At 40.1% G+C, this 17,625-nt stretch overlaps 1 protein-coding gene across 20 annotated transcripts in view; it reads right to left on the bottom strand.

The window, feature by feature from the left end:
• Positions 1 to 17,625, bottom strand: part of OBSCN (obscurin, cytoskeletal calmodulin and titin-interacting RhoGEF) — a 185,493-nt gene that overhangs the window by 115,315 nt on the left and 52,553 nt on the right. For 18 of the 20 annotated variants that reach the window (XM_084282486.1, XM_084282500.1, XM_084282501.1 and 15 more), the window contains 15 exons: positions 16,306 to 16,572; positions 15,810 to 15,922; positions 14,979 to 15,132; positions 13,411 to 13,572; positions 12,765 to 12,869; positions 11,811 to 12,077; positions 10,879 to 11,148; positions 9,819 to 10,085; positions 8,376 to 8,642; positions 6,528 to 6,794; positions 5,271 to 5,540; positions 4,227 to 4,493; positions 3,443 to 3,709; positions 2,321 to 2,593; positions 527 to 793 (listed from right to left, as the gene is read on the bottom strand). In XM_084282486.1, coding sequence (XP_084138612.1) covers positions 527 to 793; positions 2,321 to 2,593; positions 3,443 to 3,709; positions 4,227 to 4,493; positions 5,271 to 5,540; positions 6,528 to 6,794; positions 8,376 to 8,642; positions 9,819 to 10,085; positions 10,879 to 11,148; positions 11,811 to 12,077; positions 12,765 to 12,869; positions 13,411 to 13,572; positions 14,979 to 15,132; positions 15,810 to 15,922; positions 16,306 to 16,572 — 3,483 coding nt within the window. The remainder of the gene's footprint in view (positions 1 to 526; positions 794 to 2,320; positions 2,594 to 3,442; positions 3,710 to 4,226; positions 4,494 to 5,270; positions 5,541 to 6,527; positions 6,795 to 8,375; positions 8,643 to 9,818; positions 10,086 to 10,878; positions 11,149 to 11,810; positions 12,078 to 12,764; positions 12,870 to 13,410; positions 13,573 to 14,978; positions 15,133 to 15,809; positions 15,923 to 16,305; positions 16,573 to 17,625) is intronic. The other 2 variants (XM_084282497.1, XM_084282502.1) reach the window with 2 other exon arrangements.

The raw sequence follows: 17,625 nt of genomic DNA, 5'->3' as shown, positions 1-17,625 counted from the left end.
AAATACACTAAAATCTCATGTGTCTAAGAAAAGAACGTTGATTTGTTGCAGCTCAGACAATATAACCCTTCAGTTATCGTCTCCTGCCTGACAATGTTCTTTGGAATAAATGCTTCAGATGTGCTACTCTCAAAAAATTAGCTACCTAAAGCAATTATCTAGACTAATGTGGGTGCATTAACTTCTTCTTGGAGACAGCATTGGAGACAGCTTCAAAGGTGACTAATTTTTTTTCTGGATTATCTCTCGGGCTGAGTGGATATTCTACAGAGACTGTTCTCTGCTGACCCATTGCTGACTGCTCTAGAAAGATGAGACACTTAACTTCCACAGAGCCCAAATTGGGTAAGATGAAGGATTTTCCTGTCTCACATTCTGCCACCTCTCTGGATGCTGCCCTGGATGACTTAATTAGGACCTTTCCTGCACTGTGGTGCAAAGACATGAGGCTCCTTTTCAGTATAGCTTCACATATATAGCTTATAGAACAAAGTAGGACCCAAACCATCACTCCAAATGTTCTTACCCTTGACAGTAATAACCGCACTACTTTTAGCTGCTCCAGCCTCACACTCATATCTGCCACTGTCTCTTTCTTCTGCCCCGTGAATGACCAGCTTGGCTTCAAATCCCGACCGGCTGATGTTATACTTAGAAGAATTCCTAAGGCTCTTCCCATCTTTGCACCACTTTACAGGGCTGTCTGATTTGGAGATTTCACAGTGGAGAATCACATCCTCTCCCTCAGTGACTTCAGTATCAACCAGCTCCTTTGTGAAGATGCAGGGCTTTTCTAGAATCACATAAAAATGGTCTGAGATTTTCAGAAGAGGTGCAGATTTTCAGATCACAAGTAATCTGTAAGACTTACGTCCAAGATCACTTGTGTCAAAACTACAGATCAGGGTTAGTAATGAATAATTTGGTGTGCATCACTACAAAGCCCTCAGGAAGGCATCAGTCATGCCATAAAATGTGGTTTAGTAAATACCTAACGCCACCTGGAAGAAACTGAGAAGAAAATGCCTGTAGAAGAACATGAAAAAGATCTCTCCAATCTCATTAAATATAAGCAAGATGGAGGCACTATTCCTAAACACTTTTCAATGTGGGTTTATTAGTTTGAACCTTCTAACTGAATGCTGGAAGTTAATTCTAGATGAAGTGAGGTGCAATACTGATTTCCCAAAGCCAGTTATATACGGCAGGGCTCACCTCATTGGCATGAGGTCATCTAAAAACTAGGCAGATATCCTTGACTGCTCATGTAGAATGTCTCTATTATCAGTGGAAGATGACATGATCCTCCAAGGACCAGACATTTACTTCCAAAATATGTCATTAGGACAGAGATGAACTGCTCTCTGGAAGTGCTTGTCTCTCTATATAGCTTATAGAAGCTTGATAGAAAAAGTCAAGGTAGATCTTACCCCCCAGCACTTCTGGCTTTTTATTATTATTATTATTATTACATAAAAATCCAACTCATCAGAAAACCAAAAACTATTCTCGTCAGCATTACAGCATCCTGTACTGGTGTTACCAAAAGGAGTAAGCCTTTTGCAAATAGGATCTTTCATTTGACTTCAGAAAAATCTATTTGCAGTTCTGTGGCATGTCAAAATTTGCCAACTGGGGCAAATTTTCAAATTTTGAAAAAAAATAATCTTGCAAGAAACATGATGATTCTGAAAAGAACGAGAATACAATCTGACACAGCACAGAGTGTTTCACATTTCTGTATAATAACAAATATTTATATTTCCCATAAGGAAACAAAATTTCTTTAAACCTACACTCTCAGATTGTGTGGCATTCATCTTATTCCCTCACTGTAAAAGTAGACTAACATTGCAGGTTTTGGCCTAGTTCAACATTTCTGGAGAAAACATCGTCAACAATGAAGAGCAGACAACACATGTAATTTGCCTTTCAAATAATGGAACATAAATTAAAAACATATCAGTTGTTCTTTTTTCTTTTTTTTTTTTTTTCCTTGAACTAATCTATTTCTTCTCACTCATCATTACTTTGCCACCCTTCCAGCTTGGCTGAAGGAAAACTGGACAAGATATCCAATGTACCATCATTACAGTATTACATTCCCATCTAAGGTCCAATAAATTGACAGCTCTCCAGGAATGCAAAGAGTTAATTCCCCACCCCTAGTTTCATCATATAGGTAATGATATTCTTGAACATATACAGATATACATATTCTGGGGTCAAATTTGTTGCCTTTTTTTTTCACCTATCCACATTATCCCGTAGAGATTTTTAAGCATTCTCTTCTCTCCTGCGGTTTTTATGCTTGAATTACCTTTAACAACCAAACTGGCAGATGTTTTCTTATCACCAGCTTCAAATGTAATAACCCCCGAGTCCTTCAGTGAGAGCTTTTTCAGTGTTAGCAAGTGATATCCACCAGGCTGAGACTGGATGTCATTAAGTTCATTGGTATGGAGTGGGGTTTTATCCAAAAACCACTGCACTTTGCTATAGTCTACAGGAGAGATTCTGCATTTGAACATGGCAGATTCTCCTTCTAACACAGTGACATCTTCCAGGTCTTCTGTTATTAGCACTTTCTGGCCTGAAAGGAACACAGATACACCAATTACTGGAATCTTCCACTCCCAGCATGAAAAAACTTATGGGTTATGGTTATGGATTTCCCACATGAGTATTTCAAGAAGGAAATACATTCATGATACAGAAGACTGAAACATAACTCTCCTGTAACTGAACACAAAAATAATTCACAGGAAGATAATATATACAGGACACACACCAAAATAGGATGAAGACAACTTCAAAATACCAGAACACATATAGCAGAACAAGTAGCCAGCACAATGCAAATCCAATGTTATGAAGTTTCTCCTAACGGAACTACCTGGAATGCAGCATCAGGGAACTTTATTTTTATCTTGAGCTTTTTGACAGAGAACTATTTTTAACTCAGAAAAGTCAGTGTCAGAAACCTCACACTGAATTCAGGTTCATCAGCCCCTCCTCACATCAGCATTTTGGTTTCTAAATCATTCCTAAAGTGCTCCAGAGGTAAATACTTCAAATCAACAAATTGTTTTGCATGTCCAGTTCCATGTTGCTAGATTTTTGTCCACATGGACTGTTCAGTCTACATATATCATGTATCAGAACCAGAAGTTAAATCTGCTATCCATATGCTGAGAAATAGATCTGCCTGTGCATGGATGGCAGCACTTAAACACCTGGACATGTAGCCACCCAATACCACTGCTCTAGTTCATACAGCCTTTCCTTTCGGGGCAGTTGGCCCCCTGCACACATGCACAGAGCCTCTAATTAGGCCAGGCAACCGCAATCCCAGAGATTTGCCATAAACGTACAAATTCCACCAAAATAACGTTTGCTGTTGGAGAAACAGGATGTACAGTCTTATTCCTCTCATGCATACCTTGCACGACTAGCTTCGCTCTGGACTGGGCATCACCAATGTCACAGGTATACGTGTCACTGTCACTTTTCTCCAAATTATTTATGGTCAGCTGCAGGACTTGTCCTTTCTGCGTGATCTCATATTTCTTGCTAGTCCTGAGTTCAGCTATGCCTTTCCTCCAGACCACAGAGGATGCAGTTTTCTCACTCTGGCACGTAAAAACTGCAGTTCCACTTTCATCAACTTTCAGATCTGAAAGTTCCTTGACAAAGTAATTAGGCTTTTCTGGAAGGGAAAAAAAAAAAAAAAAAGGAGGGGAGCGGGGAGAGAGAGAGATTTGTTACTCCAACAAGTCCAGAGCATACAGAGGTGTCTTAAATCTCCTCTGCTCTTCTACCCCCACTTACAAAATCACAGCATGCAGACATGGAAAGGGTCTAAGATCATCACCAAGTCTACCCCTTGACATAGGACATATGAAGTAAAATATTTCCAGAAGATATCTAGAAAGTTTAATGCCATTGTACAGTTGCTGGTGAGATCTCATCTGGCAGACTGTGCATAATTTTGATCACCCATATTCAAAAAAGACTAATTCAAATTACTAATATAGATTGGCCCTTCAAGTAACACACAAGATTATGCAGTTCCTAGATATTCTTTTAAAAAAACTTTAATCCATGACATTTTTTGAAAACTAATAGTTGACCCTGCTTAAAAAAACAGAAGAACACCTCCCACAGGTTGCTGATATTTACCCCAATTTTTTTAAGTGCCAGCCCCTGTGTGTGTTTCAACTGACCCTGCACTGTGATCTTGGCTTTCGTTTTACAGACTTCTGTCTCACAGGTGTACTCCCCACTGTCCTTGACTGTGGAGTCATGGATGATCAGGATGGCCCGTGTTCCCTCTTGGTGCAAGTCATACTTCTGGCTTTTTCGGATTGCTTTGCCATCCTTGTACCATCTGATGCTCACATCAGGCTTTGACAACTCGCAGCTCAGGCTGATGTCCTGCCCCGCTGCTGCTGTTTTATCCTCCAGTTGTTTTGTAACCTCTGTAGGTTTTTCTGAGAGAAAACAAAAATAAATGAGTAAAAAACACAATGAGAAATGCAGTAAGATTAGGGTGTTGTTTTTTTTTTTTTTTAATTAAAATATCCAGCAAGTTTTCTCATTCTCCCATGAATAATTCAGGTTATGATGGGGAAGTGAGAGACAAAAGCAATCTAATCTTGTTCTTTAGTGCACATTAACTGCAGTTACAGGCTCTCAGTGAACAGCAATGATCACTTAGAGGAATTTAGGACTCATCTTGACAGCATCCTTTTCAGAGGCCATCATTTTGTTGTCACTGAAGTTACTGCAGGCCTACACTTAGGGTGGGGTGTCTCTGTCTAAATACAGGCATTCTTCTCCCCCTCTTCTTCTGAGGAGGGGAAGAGAGAGAGTAGCTGTGGTGGGGTTTAGCTGCCCATCTGGGTAAAACCACCACATACAATTAGATGGTACAAAGGCCATCCCTTCAGCTTCGACTTGCAAGATATTTGCACCTACAGTTATTTGAACAGATCGTTCTTGATTTACTGTTAATGGAACTAGCCAGAGTGAGAAGTGGAACTAGCCATTTCCAACACCACTCGGTGTATTCTGCAATTCTCACTTATCTATTAAAAAAAATCACCCTTTTACTTGCTTTTAAGGGAAATTCTCAGTGCTTCAAGGCTCATAGAGAGGGCTGCTATTCATTTTAACCATATCACAGATTTTCCTCCATGGTTTTCTGAGACACCTTATGAGAAGAGAGTAGAAGATACCAACCCCCAGACTCTCTCTGGTCTCATTACCTTTCACAACCAGAGAGGCTTTGGAGATTAGACCACGGGCAGTGAAAATGACTTCCCCACTATCATCAGGAATCGCACTTTTGATGCTGAGAGTATACTTCCGACCCATGTTGAAGGCTTTAAATCGCCCTCCACTTTCCACTTTGCTCCCATTCAGTGTCCAGCTGAAGTCATCAATGCTTTCATGGGACAAAATGCACTCAAACGTACAGTCTTCTCCCTCCTGGATTTCAGTGTTCTTCAGCCGTTTGGTAATGCCAATGTTCAGTTCTGGAAGACAAAATGTAGGTTAATATAAGGAGAAAAGGCATTTACAATTGACATTAAAAGTAGTACTGACATTTTTAGACCATCAGACTCATTTATCTGCAGGATTTGCAGGACGGTACCGCATTCCTTACTGATGTATTTGACATGTGAGGAATTCCTCAGACATTATACACTCAGAATTACCAGAAAGCTATAGAAAAACGGGCATGTGAATCTCCTGGCTTCTCTCTGGAAGGACTGTGTGGGGAACAGCTCATTCCACGAAGCAGAGTGAAGATTTAATGAGGAAAAACTAACAGACGGAAATACTTCTGGATATTGTATGAGACAAAGGCTTCTGCCCATGATGAGAAATTGAATGCTTTTATTTGTGTATTTGTTACCATCCTACTCCTCCAGGTATTCAAATCATACTGAAAATCAAAACTTGTTTTGTTACCAATGAGAGTTCAAAAACCATGAACACTCCTCCTTCCTTCAAGAAGCCACAAGGATTAGAGGACAGGTTGGATTGCTGGCTTCTTCAGCAGACAATATTGAACTTCTTTCATGTACCCACAACAGACTCTGAAATACTAGCTGAGCCATGTGAAACAAGCTGCCTTTTTCTTTTCTTGCCTTCTCCCCCCCCCTTTTTTTTTTTTTGGTAGGTTTGGTGTGTGTCTGTTTTGTTTTGGGGTGTGATTTTTTATTTCTTTGTTTTGTTTTGAGAAATCAATTGCTCTTCTGTGAGAGTTTCTCCACTTTAGGAAAGTTCAGAAAGAAAACATTGCCTATATATTGTTGACACATCCAGAGATTTTCATGAAAACACGAGGTATACTTCCAACAAAGAGCAAGAACTGTTCAGAAATCACTGTGTTAAATTCCAGTAACAGTTTTATAACGGAGGCAATTTATGCTCATGGGGGAATAGGTGTGAGACACAGGGACCAACCCGCATGTATTTTCAGCACCTCTTTACTGGCAATTGTCAACAGTACTTACCCTGAATGCTGACCTGTGACTTGGCAACATCAGTGCCAATATCACAGGTGTATAAACCTGCATCTGTCTTCTCGAGGTCATGGATAAGGAGACAGAGAGACTTCCCAGACTGTATCTGCTCATACTTGTTGCCAGCAGTGAGCACTGCACCATCCTTTTTCCAAACAGGTTTGACCTTCTCTTTGGAGACTTCACATTCCAGTTTAATTACACCTCGCTCCTCACCAAAAACATCATCCAAGGACTTCATGAAGACAGCAGGCTTCTCTGAAGTTTAACAAGCAAAACAGGAATTAACCAGGAATTTAAGCTAAGAAATTTTCAGTTGCTACCAGATATTTGAAGAGGGCTTGAGTAAACCCTTACCAAAACTGATGATACCAATACCTAAAGAAGAGAACCTAAAGCAGTTTCACACCTCAAGACTTTTAAGTTTTATGGAAATCAGGACAGCACTGCAATTGTGGTCTCTCTCTGAGATTGCATGGACTCCTTTTTTGACTGTGTTGGGTCATCTGTCAGGCAGAGGTGATCCCAAGGGAGATGCAGTCACAGGGAACAGGGCTTGAATCAGATATGTATGGCATTAGTGAAGGACAAAGGAATAGCCTCATACTTAGAAGATGCTCAACAAGATAGGCTAAGTAAGGAAACCCTTGCATGCATCAAGAAGAAGAAGAAAATGTTCTTTGGGAATGCCCTTGCTTCGTGCAGCAGTGCACAAGCAGAAAGTAGTCTGGTGGTTACAAGAAACACATGTGAAGGGAAGAAATTGGGATGTACCTATTCTGAAGCTGGAGAGCTGGCACTGCCTTCAAATGAAGCAGAACTCATACAGCAGGCAGCAGAATAAAAGGATATGCTGCACACTCTCCTGAGCACCTTTGCTCTTGCCTCTAAAAGGCATCAATTCCCTTTATTTATCTTAAAATATATTTCATGCAGAAATTCAGGGGAATTTTTTGACCAGGTATAGAAGAAAGGAGGAAGAGGAAATACTTCAGACTCTCTGAGTAGGCAGAGTAAAAGATTTATTTTTTTCTGATGCTTTAGGAAAAGCAAATTAGTGATGACCAGGAGGCAAAACACATGAAGAATGGTCTCTGAATTCCTACAAGAATATGTAGGATATTAGACTCTCCGACTTTCAGAGAGAATGTCTCAGAACATTTCCCATTGACACTTCCATCCTGGACCAATGCAGATACATGATGGAGTTAATTTAGGGTAACGAATCCCTATGAGTTACCTGAGCATGCCTTTTGAAATGGGTGTATTTCTAAAGAAAATATTTTAAAATTTTGATAGATGTTTTACCTCATGTTTCTAGCATGCTTAAAGTAATATCATGCAACTTACCATGGCTTAGCTGGTGCACGAGAACATGTTAAACCACAGCAATTCAGTTCTGTGAGCAAACTTTAAAACATTAAGGACAGCAGCAAATTGTGTCCTTTTTGTTCATTTGAATCAATCCAACTTGATGATAGATTCACTGAAAAGTGTGCCCTGCCCTTGGAGGTACACTGAAGCTTAGCTCTTTACAGTCAAAAATCTTTAGAAACGACAGTATTTATCTATTGAAGAGAGCAACAAGTAAAGGAAATTGGCCTTGAAACTATAGTTACGATAAGTAAAAGAATGATAAAGAGCTATGGAAATTTTTGGCAGGACACCAAAACAATTTTCCTTAGGAAAATCATCAGCTACAGTAGAAACTTATACTGGAAGAAAGCACCTGAACATTTATCCAGAGGGATGAGGCTTAGAAGGAGGATTGCTGTGTGGATATGGCAAATAATAGCTGCTTTACATCTCTTAGTTCATGAAGAGTATGATCAGACCCACCTATCACCTTCAGATGCGCAGTCTCTGACACCTTGTCTGACTTCATTGTCACTGTGCCAGCATCTTCAGGCTTGATCTGCTTCATCGTCAGCGTGTAGCATGTGCCAACATTCTTGATGTCATTGAAATTGTTGGTGTAAAGGAGGGTGCCGTTCAGGAACCATTCCACATCCTCGTCATCATGGGACAGCTCACAGGAGAAGACAGCAGAGCTCTCTTCTTCAATTTCCACATCCTGCAGGTGTTTGATTACTTCTACGTTGCGGGCTGTTGGATAAACAAGGTGTACCATTACCACTGTTGCTACATATTAGTACGGTTACACAAACAGATTTCACAGTGTTCAGGGCTTATTAAATGATTTAGCCTGATCTCCTGAACATCACAGGTCAATACATTTTATTTATTTGGTTCTGCACTTAGTCCAGCAGAAAAGCATCCATTACAAAAGACTTTGTTGTCCAGAGCCCTCAATTCTCCTTTCACATATAAATCTTTTTCTTTTACTTAAAGATAAGTAATTCTTCTGAAATGGTAATAACATTACAGTGATATCTAAATACCCCTGAGAGCTCCAGTCCCGATGTTCTAGTCACTGCACACGCACATATACAGTGTGTAAATCGTCCCTGACTCACTACCAGGGAAAGAGTCACAAAGAAGATGATATGAAAACAAGGTTTTTGGCCACAAACAGCTGCTACAGAGATAAAACGATTTGCTGAGGTTTAGGGAGCAACAGGAAGTGAATTATTTTCTTTTCCAGTCCTTGACCAGAAGTTTGTCTTTGAAGCTTGTCTACACATGAAGCACTTTTTCTCAAGGACTGGTTAACTCAGAAGAGGGTTTTGGTGAATTAAAAATGTTGTCATTTGGATGAACCTCTGCAAGGCTAAACTTGTGAAAGAGTGACAGAGATCAACTTCTCTTACAGTTTTACCAAAGAGGAAGAACTGGCTAAACGCTACTGCTATACCAAGATGTGATAGACCCCCAGTAGCAGATGCATTATAGATAAAAGCTGACACAGTAGTCAGTGGAAATGAAAACCACAAATGTTCACCAAAAATCAGAGGCCTGTAGCAGATTAACACAAGAAAAACATTTTTAGCAAAGAGTTCCAAAGAGTTCAGTTCCTTGAACAAAAGGGAAAACTATGTGCCTTAAGAAAGACAACTACACTTCTGCCCAATCCCAGCACTTTACCGAGACTCTGCCCTTCCACGTACACAATCTAATTGATGGTAAGTGCTGGATTTCAGTATCTTGGAATATCATCACAGTGCATAATACAAATACACCAGTGAAAATGGTATGCTTGTATAAAATTAGCAGAAAAGAACTGTGGATTTTGACCTCAAGAAGAGAAAAAATCTAGAGTGAAATACTGAACAGCAAAATGACATGCAACAGGCAAGCCTCCCTCCTGCGAATTGCTCATACCTTCAACTGTCAGCGTGGCTTCAGTCTCCGCATTTCCTGCCCTGCACTTGTACACACCAGCATCTTCAGGCTTCACCTTCAGAATCTTGAGCTCTGCTGAATGCTTCTCCCGCTTGATCTTGTACTTTTCAGAGGGCTCAATGGGCGTGTGGCCCTTGAACCACTTCACAATCTTTGGAGAAGGCCTGAAGTCACAAGAAAGGATGACAGAATGGCGTTCCAAAGCTGTCTTATCCTCCATCTTCCTGGTGATCTGTATATGGTAATCTGCAAAGCAGGGTTGGAAAAGAAGAAAGGATGAATGCAATCTGAAGAAGAGGAAAGTTTCTAGTCCATATTTCATGCCCATTAATTTCATGTATTTCATGTTCACAACAGTTCTGTGAGCTCCTCAGATGATGCTACAGGTTTCTGTTAAGGACCTGATTTATCTTGAAGCTAAAACAGCACAATAATCTATAGCGGATGCTGGTAACTATATTTCTGTAAAATAATTTGTACCAAATGCATGGTCCAGTTCTGGTTCAGTGCTTATTGAATTGCTCTTTGATTTAGGACTTTACTCAAATAAGAGTGAATTAGAGACAAAACAAGGACTTCAGGATGTGACTGTCACCATTTACTATGGTGACAACATAAGATGAAAAGCCCTGAAGCTTTGTCCCAGATCAAATCAATGAAAAAGTGGATTAAGGAAATCTGCCAGCAAACTTGTCTAGTTCAGAAATACGACAAAATAAATTATCTTGGTAAATTTCACCTGTTTTGACCATTTCTGTAAAGCTAAGGAAAAAAAATAACAGTCTTAGCTCTATAGATTTGAATACTAGGCACACCATATCCATTAATCAGATCCCTTCCTGAGACACTGCTGTCTCATTTAGTGCCCAACAACTTGTAATTGGGAACCTAAGCAGACCTTCCAGGTATACACACAACATTTCAAAGATCCCAGGCAGAGAAGCCTGCACATTAAGCTCTGTCTGAAAAATTAGGTTCCAGAGACTGTGAGAGGAAGGATCTCTCATAATCTAATTCAAGCTAGAACGTATCACATTACCTCTGACAAGCAGGTTTGCTGTAGATTTTGATTTGCCGATGGAGAACTGAACGGTGCCTGTCATATCAGCGCTGGTTTTCAGTATTGTCAGCCGGTGGATGGTGCCTTCTTGCTGCATGATAATGTTTCTGCCAGCCTGTAAGACTTCTCCACGTAGATACCATTTGGGAGGTTTCACAGATGGGATGGATATCTCACATTCAAATTTGGCTTCTTCAGGCTCAGTCACGTCCTCATCACACAGCTCTTTTACAATATTAATGGATTGCTCTGGATGAAGGATGGAGCAAGAGAAAGCTGAGATTTAGGAGCCATGAAAGAACTCTGATTGTCATCCTGCACATTCATGCCATCTTTACTGCACTTGAACACTGAACCAGGCTCAAAAGGCCGTAAAGCATCCTCTTTTCTTTTTCTCTTTTTTTAAATAAGAATAAATACATATTGCCGGTAACAGCTCAGACAGTAAGACTATGACAACCAGGAGATCCAGATTTCCTTATTCCCAGTCCAATTTCTAAAGCAGACCACTATCTTCCCATCCTGATGTCAAACTCTTGGCACCATAACTGGAAAATTTTATTATTTATTATTCCACGTATAAATGCAATAGAGGTTCAGTGAAATGCAGATGGTGTCAATAGGAAGGATATTCGTAAACTATAGCAACTTTTCTCTGTACAACAAGCTTTGTCCAGTAGATCTTATAAAGTTCTCCATGAATTGAACCACTCTCCTTAAGAGAATGTACAGTTTTCCAAGATGTTCCTGCCCTTATAATCGTACCAGGAAGCAGTATCAATGAAATTCACATGAAATCTGCACTCAATTAAAAACCCAAGTGGTCCTGTGTTTTTAAAGTAAATGACAAAGGCTTTTGAATCAGTCCACCCTCCTTTCAATGCATCTTGGAAGGAAAAATTGTTTAGTACCTTCAACAAAGAAATGAGCACTGCTTTTGTCATCAAAGGCATCACAAGTGTATGTGTCCTCATCTTCATAATCTGCATCGTTGATGATGAGCTTCCGATAGACACCTTCACTCACAATTTCATATTTGTCACTAGGGTGAATTTCCATATCCTTTTTATACCATCTAACTTCAGCATTGGCACGAGATACTTGGCATTCCAGGAATCCCCGATGTTTTTCAAGTGCAATCTTATCCCGCAAAGGCTTCACAATTTTTACAGGCAGCTCTAAAAGGAGTGAAAAAAAAGATGCAATCAGTGCAGTTCCTGTGAAAGGTGTCAATTAAAATCTCAAAAGCAGTATTTCTTTTATGGATAGTTATTTGGATGATGACAGGAGTCCCCACCATATTAAGCTAACACAGCAAGTAAAGATGTATTAAAAAAAAGACTTGCTATCCCTATTTTACCACTTGGATGGCTGAATTGCAGAGATAACAAGTAATTTACTCAACAAAGCTGGGGACTAATAACAGATTTCCTGAGCTCTTTGTCAGTGTGTTAACTCAAATGTTTTCCTTCAATTTCTTTATCACTTATTTAAGCTTAACATCCAAAAAAAAGAAAAAAAGAAAAAAAAAAAAGTAATAAACTCTTCTGTTTTCAAACATAAACCAGCAAGAGAAAATGGAAGAGAAAATCAAACTATGCCTTTTTTGTCCCTCAAAGTTCAAACATGAATCTTAATGCCTAAAGGTAAAAAATCAACCTCCTCAGAAAATGAATTGTTTTACTTAGCAAATGTAAATCCCCAACAGTGACATGGATATTTCACCTGCACAAAGGTTGGTAGGAGTTTTTATTTCTGTGAAAGCTTTAAGTGTTGTTTAACTTTCTTCACATTAAAAGTAAGGGCAATTGGTTGGTTTATAACAGGAGACAATTTAAGCAGTATTGTTATCAAAATATAATTACCTTTCACTCTAAGCTGGGCACGAGATTCTGCCTTTTCAGCGACAAATTTGATCTCTGCCGCATCTTTGACTTGGACACGTGTGTAAGTCAGTGAATAGGTCTTTCCTGAGAACAGACACACAAACAAATACAGCTTCCTGTGAGAAGAAAATTCACTCTTCAAAGCACATTGCTAGGTCGGCACCATCTGTCTGGTTTCAGAGTATCCCTACCTGTTCTTGCGGCAGCAAAGCTGACCATTCCCCTACACCCACATCCCTGTAACAAAGCGTAACCTAACACAGATTCTCCTCCAAGGACGGACTGAATGTGGCTCCCATCATCAGAAAATTACTTGAGACAGAAGGATCCCACCCACTGTCAGGCACAAACTCCTTTGAGAGATTAACTGACTGCCCTGTTCACTGTCACTTAGGAACAAATTGCATTTCCTACCTGCTGCTGGCAGCATGGGATGGTGGCATAACACCAAATTTGCCACACTAGAGTTCCCACCATGTCACTGCCCCAGCCTAACTGCAACCCAAAAAATAAAAGGGGAACTCTCTGCTGAACCTTCTTAACTTGAGTTCAGAGGTCAGGCCATTATGCTTATTCTCCCAACCCACCCCCCACTCAAGGATAAGATCCCCATTTGAATTCCTACCATCTTGACGCATTCTAATATTGTCATCAGCCTTCAGCTTGCTGTCGTCTTTGTACCACTGGGTTTGGACCTCATCATGTGAAATTTCACAGACGAAAGATGCACTCTCATATTCATTCACTTCCACATCTTCCAGTGGTTTAACAATCTTGATATCTCGGGCTGTGAAATCATAGAGACAAATATTTATTGGGGTTTCTACATAGCTGAGCGCAGTATCTTTACCTTATGCATACTAGCATGGAAAAAAAAAAAAAAAAAAGAGAGAGATTGCATTTTATTCTTCACCACCTTCCCCCTCATGGGTGATATCTCTCTTCAACACAGCAAATACATTTTGCACTTGAACCTACAGAGATAGAATTACTAGTGGCAGTGGAGATCACTGCAACTGTATTTTATGGAAGATAGAACTTGTCTTTCAAAAATGTCTTTTAAAACCTGTCTAAACATATTAATGGAAGAAAAATCTGCCAAGAGAAACTAGACACACCCCTACAATCTCATGTCACTATAAACCTGTCACATTCTTATGCTTCTCTGCATGCCCCTCTCTCATTCCTTTGCTTGTGTGCCCAGACTGTATCAGCCACTTTTTACCTAGGGGGTACTTTTGTTTAAGAACCCCTTGAACTTGGCATAATCCCCTTTAACTCGACAGATCTGCACTTGTGTATGTCAGAACTGATCCATATTTCTGTGCTACTGCAGCCCTTTCATTTTGAAAGGACAGGTCTTGATACTTCTTAGATTAGCCCCAGGAACAAGTTCAGGTATAAATCGACCCATCCCAGTCACAAGGTCAGGGAGAAAAGGGGAGTTCAGCAGTGCAATGAAACAGGACAGACATTTGTGAAGAACTTGCTAACACTGAACTCAAGTGGCCACTTGAGGACAGCAACTACTAAGAAATAAGAAAAAAACTGTGCTGTCTTTTCATCTGTCCTTCTGGAAAACAAATCTGCCAGGGCACAGCAGACATGTCTGTTCAGTAACTGGCCTTCAGCACGGGCTTATGATCAGGTGCTTCAGAGCCCAGTGACAAAATACATCTGGTGCTTATCCAGGGCAACATACGGAGGGAAAATCTGTCTTGAGTATGAAGAAGAGATGCAGTCAGAAATCTTTACATGTTCCTTAGCATTTACTACGTAAAAAGTATGGCAAATCTTGAGATCATTCCCAGAGCTTGTCTGGTCTCTATTCAGGCAAAGTCCCTCTATGACAATGACAGAAGCTAAATCAAACCATGTGTGTGTCAGCCACTGATGCCCTGCTTTGTGTCAGGCTCTCCAGTATCTGCTAATTTGTCCATCCAGAAACACCATTTAAATTCCAGGGAACAGAAATCACTTCTAATAAATGGAAAAATAAGTTAGCACTTCCAAAAACAGCTCCTATAAGGATAGAACAAGCACACAACAGCTCTGATGGTATGTATTTTCTCACTGAGAAGAGAAAGGTATCCAAAATAGTAACTGAGAAATGCACAAACTGTCCATGAAGCATTTCTTACTGTGGAGTAAAATACTGCAGTAGAGGTTATTTCCTCTTTCAGTTGAACATACCATGAACCTTTAGGGTAGCTGATGTCTTGTCTTCAGCTGCTTTACACATGTAGGTTCCCTGGTCTTCATATTCACACTTGTGAATAATGAGACTCCTCTTATTTCCTTGGGAAACAATTCCCACTTTTTTACTTTGCCGGAGCTCCTTCCCATCCTAGAAAAGGCCAAATCAGATCACCGTCAGCAATTCTACATCTGCACTGAGCAAAAGAAGCATTATGATCTATGCTTAATTCACCTGTCTTAAGCACAGCACGAAGCTGTCAACATGTAGGAATGGGTGAAGAACATGCACAAATTTTGGCTGACCTGTGACAGCTGTTTGCAGGCTTAAGGCACTGTACAGGATTGGCAATAAACCCATTTGGACATTAGCTTGGAGAAATGATGTTATCCCCATCTAAGGGAAGAATCAGGTGAACCCCAAGGAAGGTACATGAAGTGCCTGAGCTCATCCCCAGGCTATCAGGTAGAAAGGGAATTGAGGTCTCACTTTAAACCATAGTTCCCAGTGAGGCTATAAATCCTGTGTAAGAACTGCTAGGTATGAATTGAAGCACAAGACTGCACTCCTATCAATAACAGTGCTCACATTCTGTGCAAAAATAGCTCAGATATTCACTTAAAATGCAAGAGAAATTTCAAACTAATTAACGTATCCAGTAAATAATAACAAGGAGTGATGAACTGGGCAAATAAATGAACATGAAGGCAAGAGAACAATGCTAAGACCTGTACAGCAAAGGCTCACATCCCTTGGAAGTGAAATTAAAGGCTCTCATTTCCAGAGAAATCAGAAATGGAAATACCACTGCCCATCACATGCTGTACCTTGAACCACTTAACATCCACGTTGGGCCTGGACAGCTCACACTCAAAGGTGACCTTGTCCTTCTGAGTTACACTGACGTCTACCAATGGTTTGCTGATTTTCACAGGCAATTCTGGAAAAAAAAAAAAAAAAAAAAAAAAAAGAAAAAAAAGAGAGAGACACAAATACAAAAGGATGTCCAATTAGTAGGGAATGAGGGAATGAGGTCTCTAGAAACATCTGGCACAAGGAAAAATGGATAGGCAGAGCCTAGTGCCTATTTTCCATGTTTAATATAACTTCTAAGTGAAAACAAACCCCCAAGTCCTATTGTTTTGAACACATTATCATTACATGTACTAGGGACAATGATGTTACAATAATCCTGTTGATATTTGAGTGAAATGTTACTGATGAAGAAAGTTGGTTGCCCTCTTAAAAGCTTACTCTCTAGGGACAGGAGAAGGTAACCATGTCCCACACCAAATAGGGCCTCAGACTTTGGGGTCAGTGTACCTGTCACAGTGAGCCTCCCTGACGAGTGAATGCCATCTGCTTTGAAGGAGATGAGTCCTGCATCTTCAAGAGTCACAGAAGAAAGTGTCAGTGAATGCTTTTTCCCCTGGACGCCCATAATAATATTCGGAGCAGGCTTCAGCCGAACGCCGTCCTTCTGCCAGGTCCCTTCCACATCCTCATGGGACAGCTCCACCTCAAAGGTGACAGTCCCTTTCTCAGAGACTTCGACGGGTTGAAGGCCTTTCACCAGCTTGATCTGCCTCACTGAAAAACAACATGGACAAGTTGGAGATCTCATAGCAACAGCTGAGAAATTGCATCAGGACTTCCAAAATACATTAATTCCTCACAGAGGTACAGCACTTGCCAATTAAACAACCACCTTTGCAAAAAAAAAAAAAAAATAAAATAAAATATCTGTCCCTGACCATACTGCTAGTATGTCTGCTCTTCTTAAATGGATGCTTTCAGCTGGGAAAAAGAGGTCCCACAAACATTGCAGGGCCCTTTTTCTAGCCAGTTCCCCTCCATCACCACCCACTGTCTAGACCAGAAATCAACTAAATAGTATAGCAATTTTTAACTCAGTAAATTGCCCCCTAAATATATCCTCACCTTGTACTATACGCAGGACTGGGAAAAAAGTACTTTTACAAAGGTCTTCTCATCATAAAGCAGCAAACAGCTGGGGAATGGCAAAACTTCTACAGAATTTATTTTAATAGACAATAGTTCATGTCAAGAGATTTGAAATTTCATACCCTTGTTCTTAGGATAATTTATACTATAATTAATTGACCTAATTATGCTTTTCCCTGATGAAAACTTAGAGGTGTATCAAAAGGAGGATCATCACTTTACTTATGACTTATTTTTATTTTATTCTTCCTCAAACGTCTCCTCCTGGAAGTGTTTTATTTATCAAAATAAAATATTCACCCAAATAGGCTATTGGTTTGAGCAGCTCAGTTGGTTTTAGAATCTGCTGGCATCTTAAGATCAGAACAGACACTGATCTTTCGATTAAGCATCGTTTATACTGGAGTAAATCCATAGATTGGATTGGACTGGAGTAAATGCAAGTGAGATTCCTGTACACCACCCCGTTCCTGCTGTACATCATAACTAAGGCTTGGATGATCACATGCGAAAAGAATTCCCTACAACAATGATCTGATTTCCAGTTTTCATCATGGTTCATCTTGGATCCTGGTTCATCTTTCACCTTGAGTTTCAGCCACTTAATTGAAACTATCTCAGTTCATCAACGGAGAAGCTATCTTTTTTTTACAGCGTCTCTAAGTGTAAGCGATGAGA

Source organism: Netta rufina, assembly GCF_964035555.1.
Source record: "Netta rufina genome assembly, chromosome: 2".
Classification (NCBI taxonomy): domain Eukaryota; kingdom Metazoa; phylum Chordata; class Aves; order Anseriformes; family Anatidae; genus Netta; species Netta rufina.
This window is presented reverse-complemented; position numbering and strand designations above follow the sequence as displayed.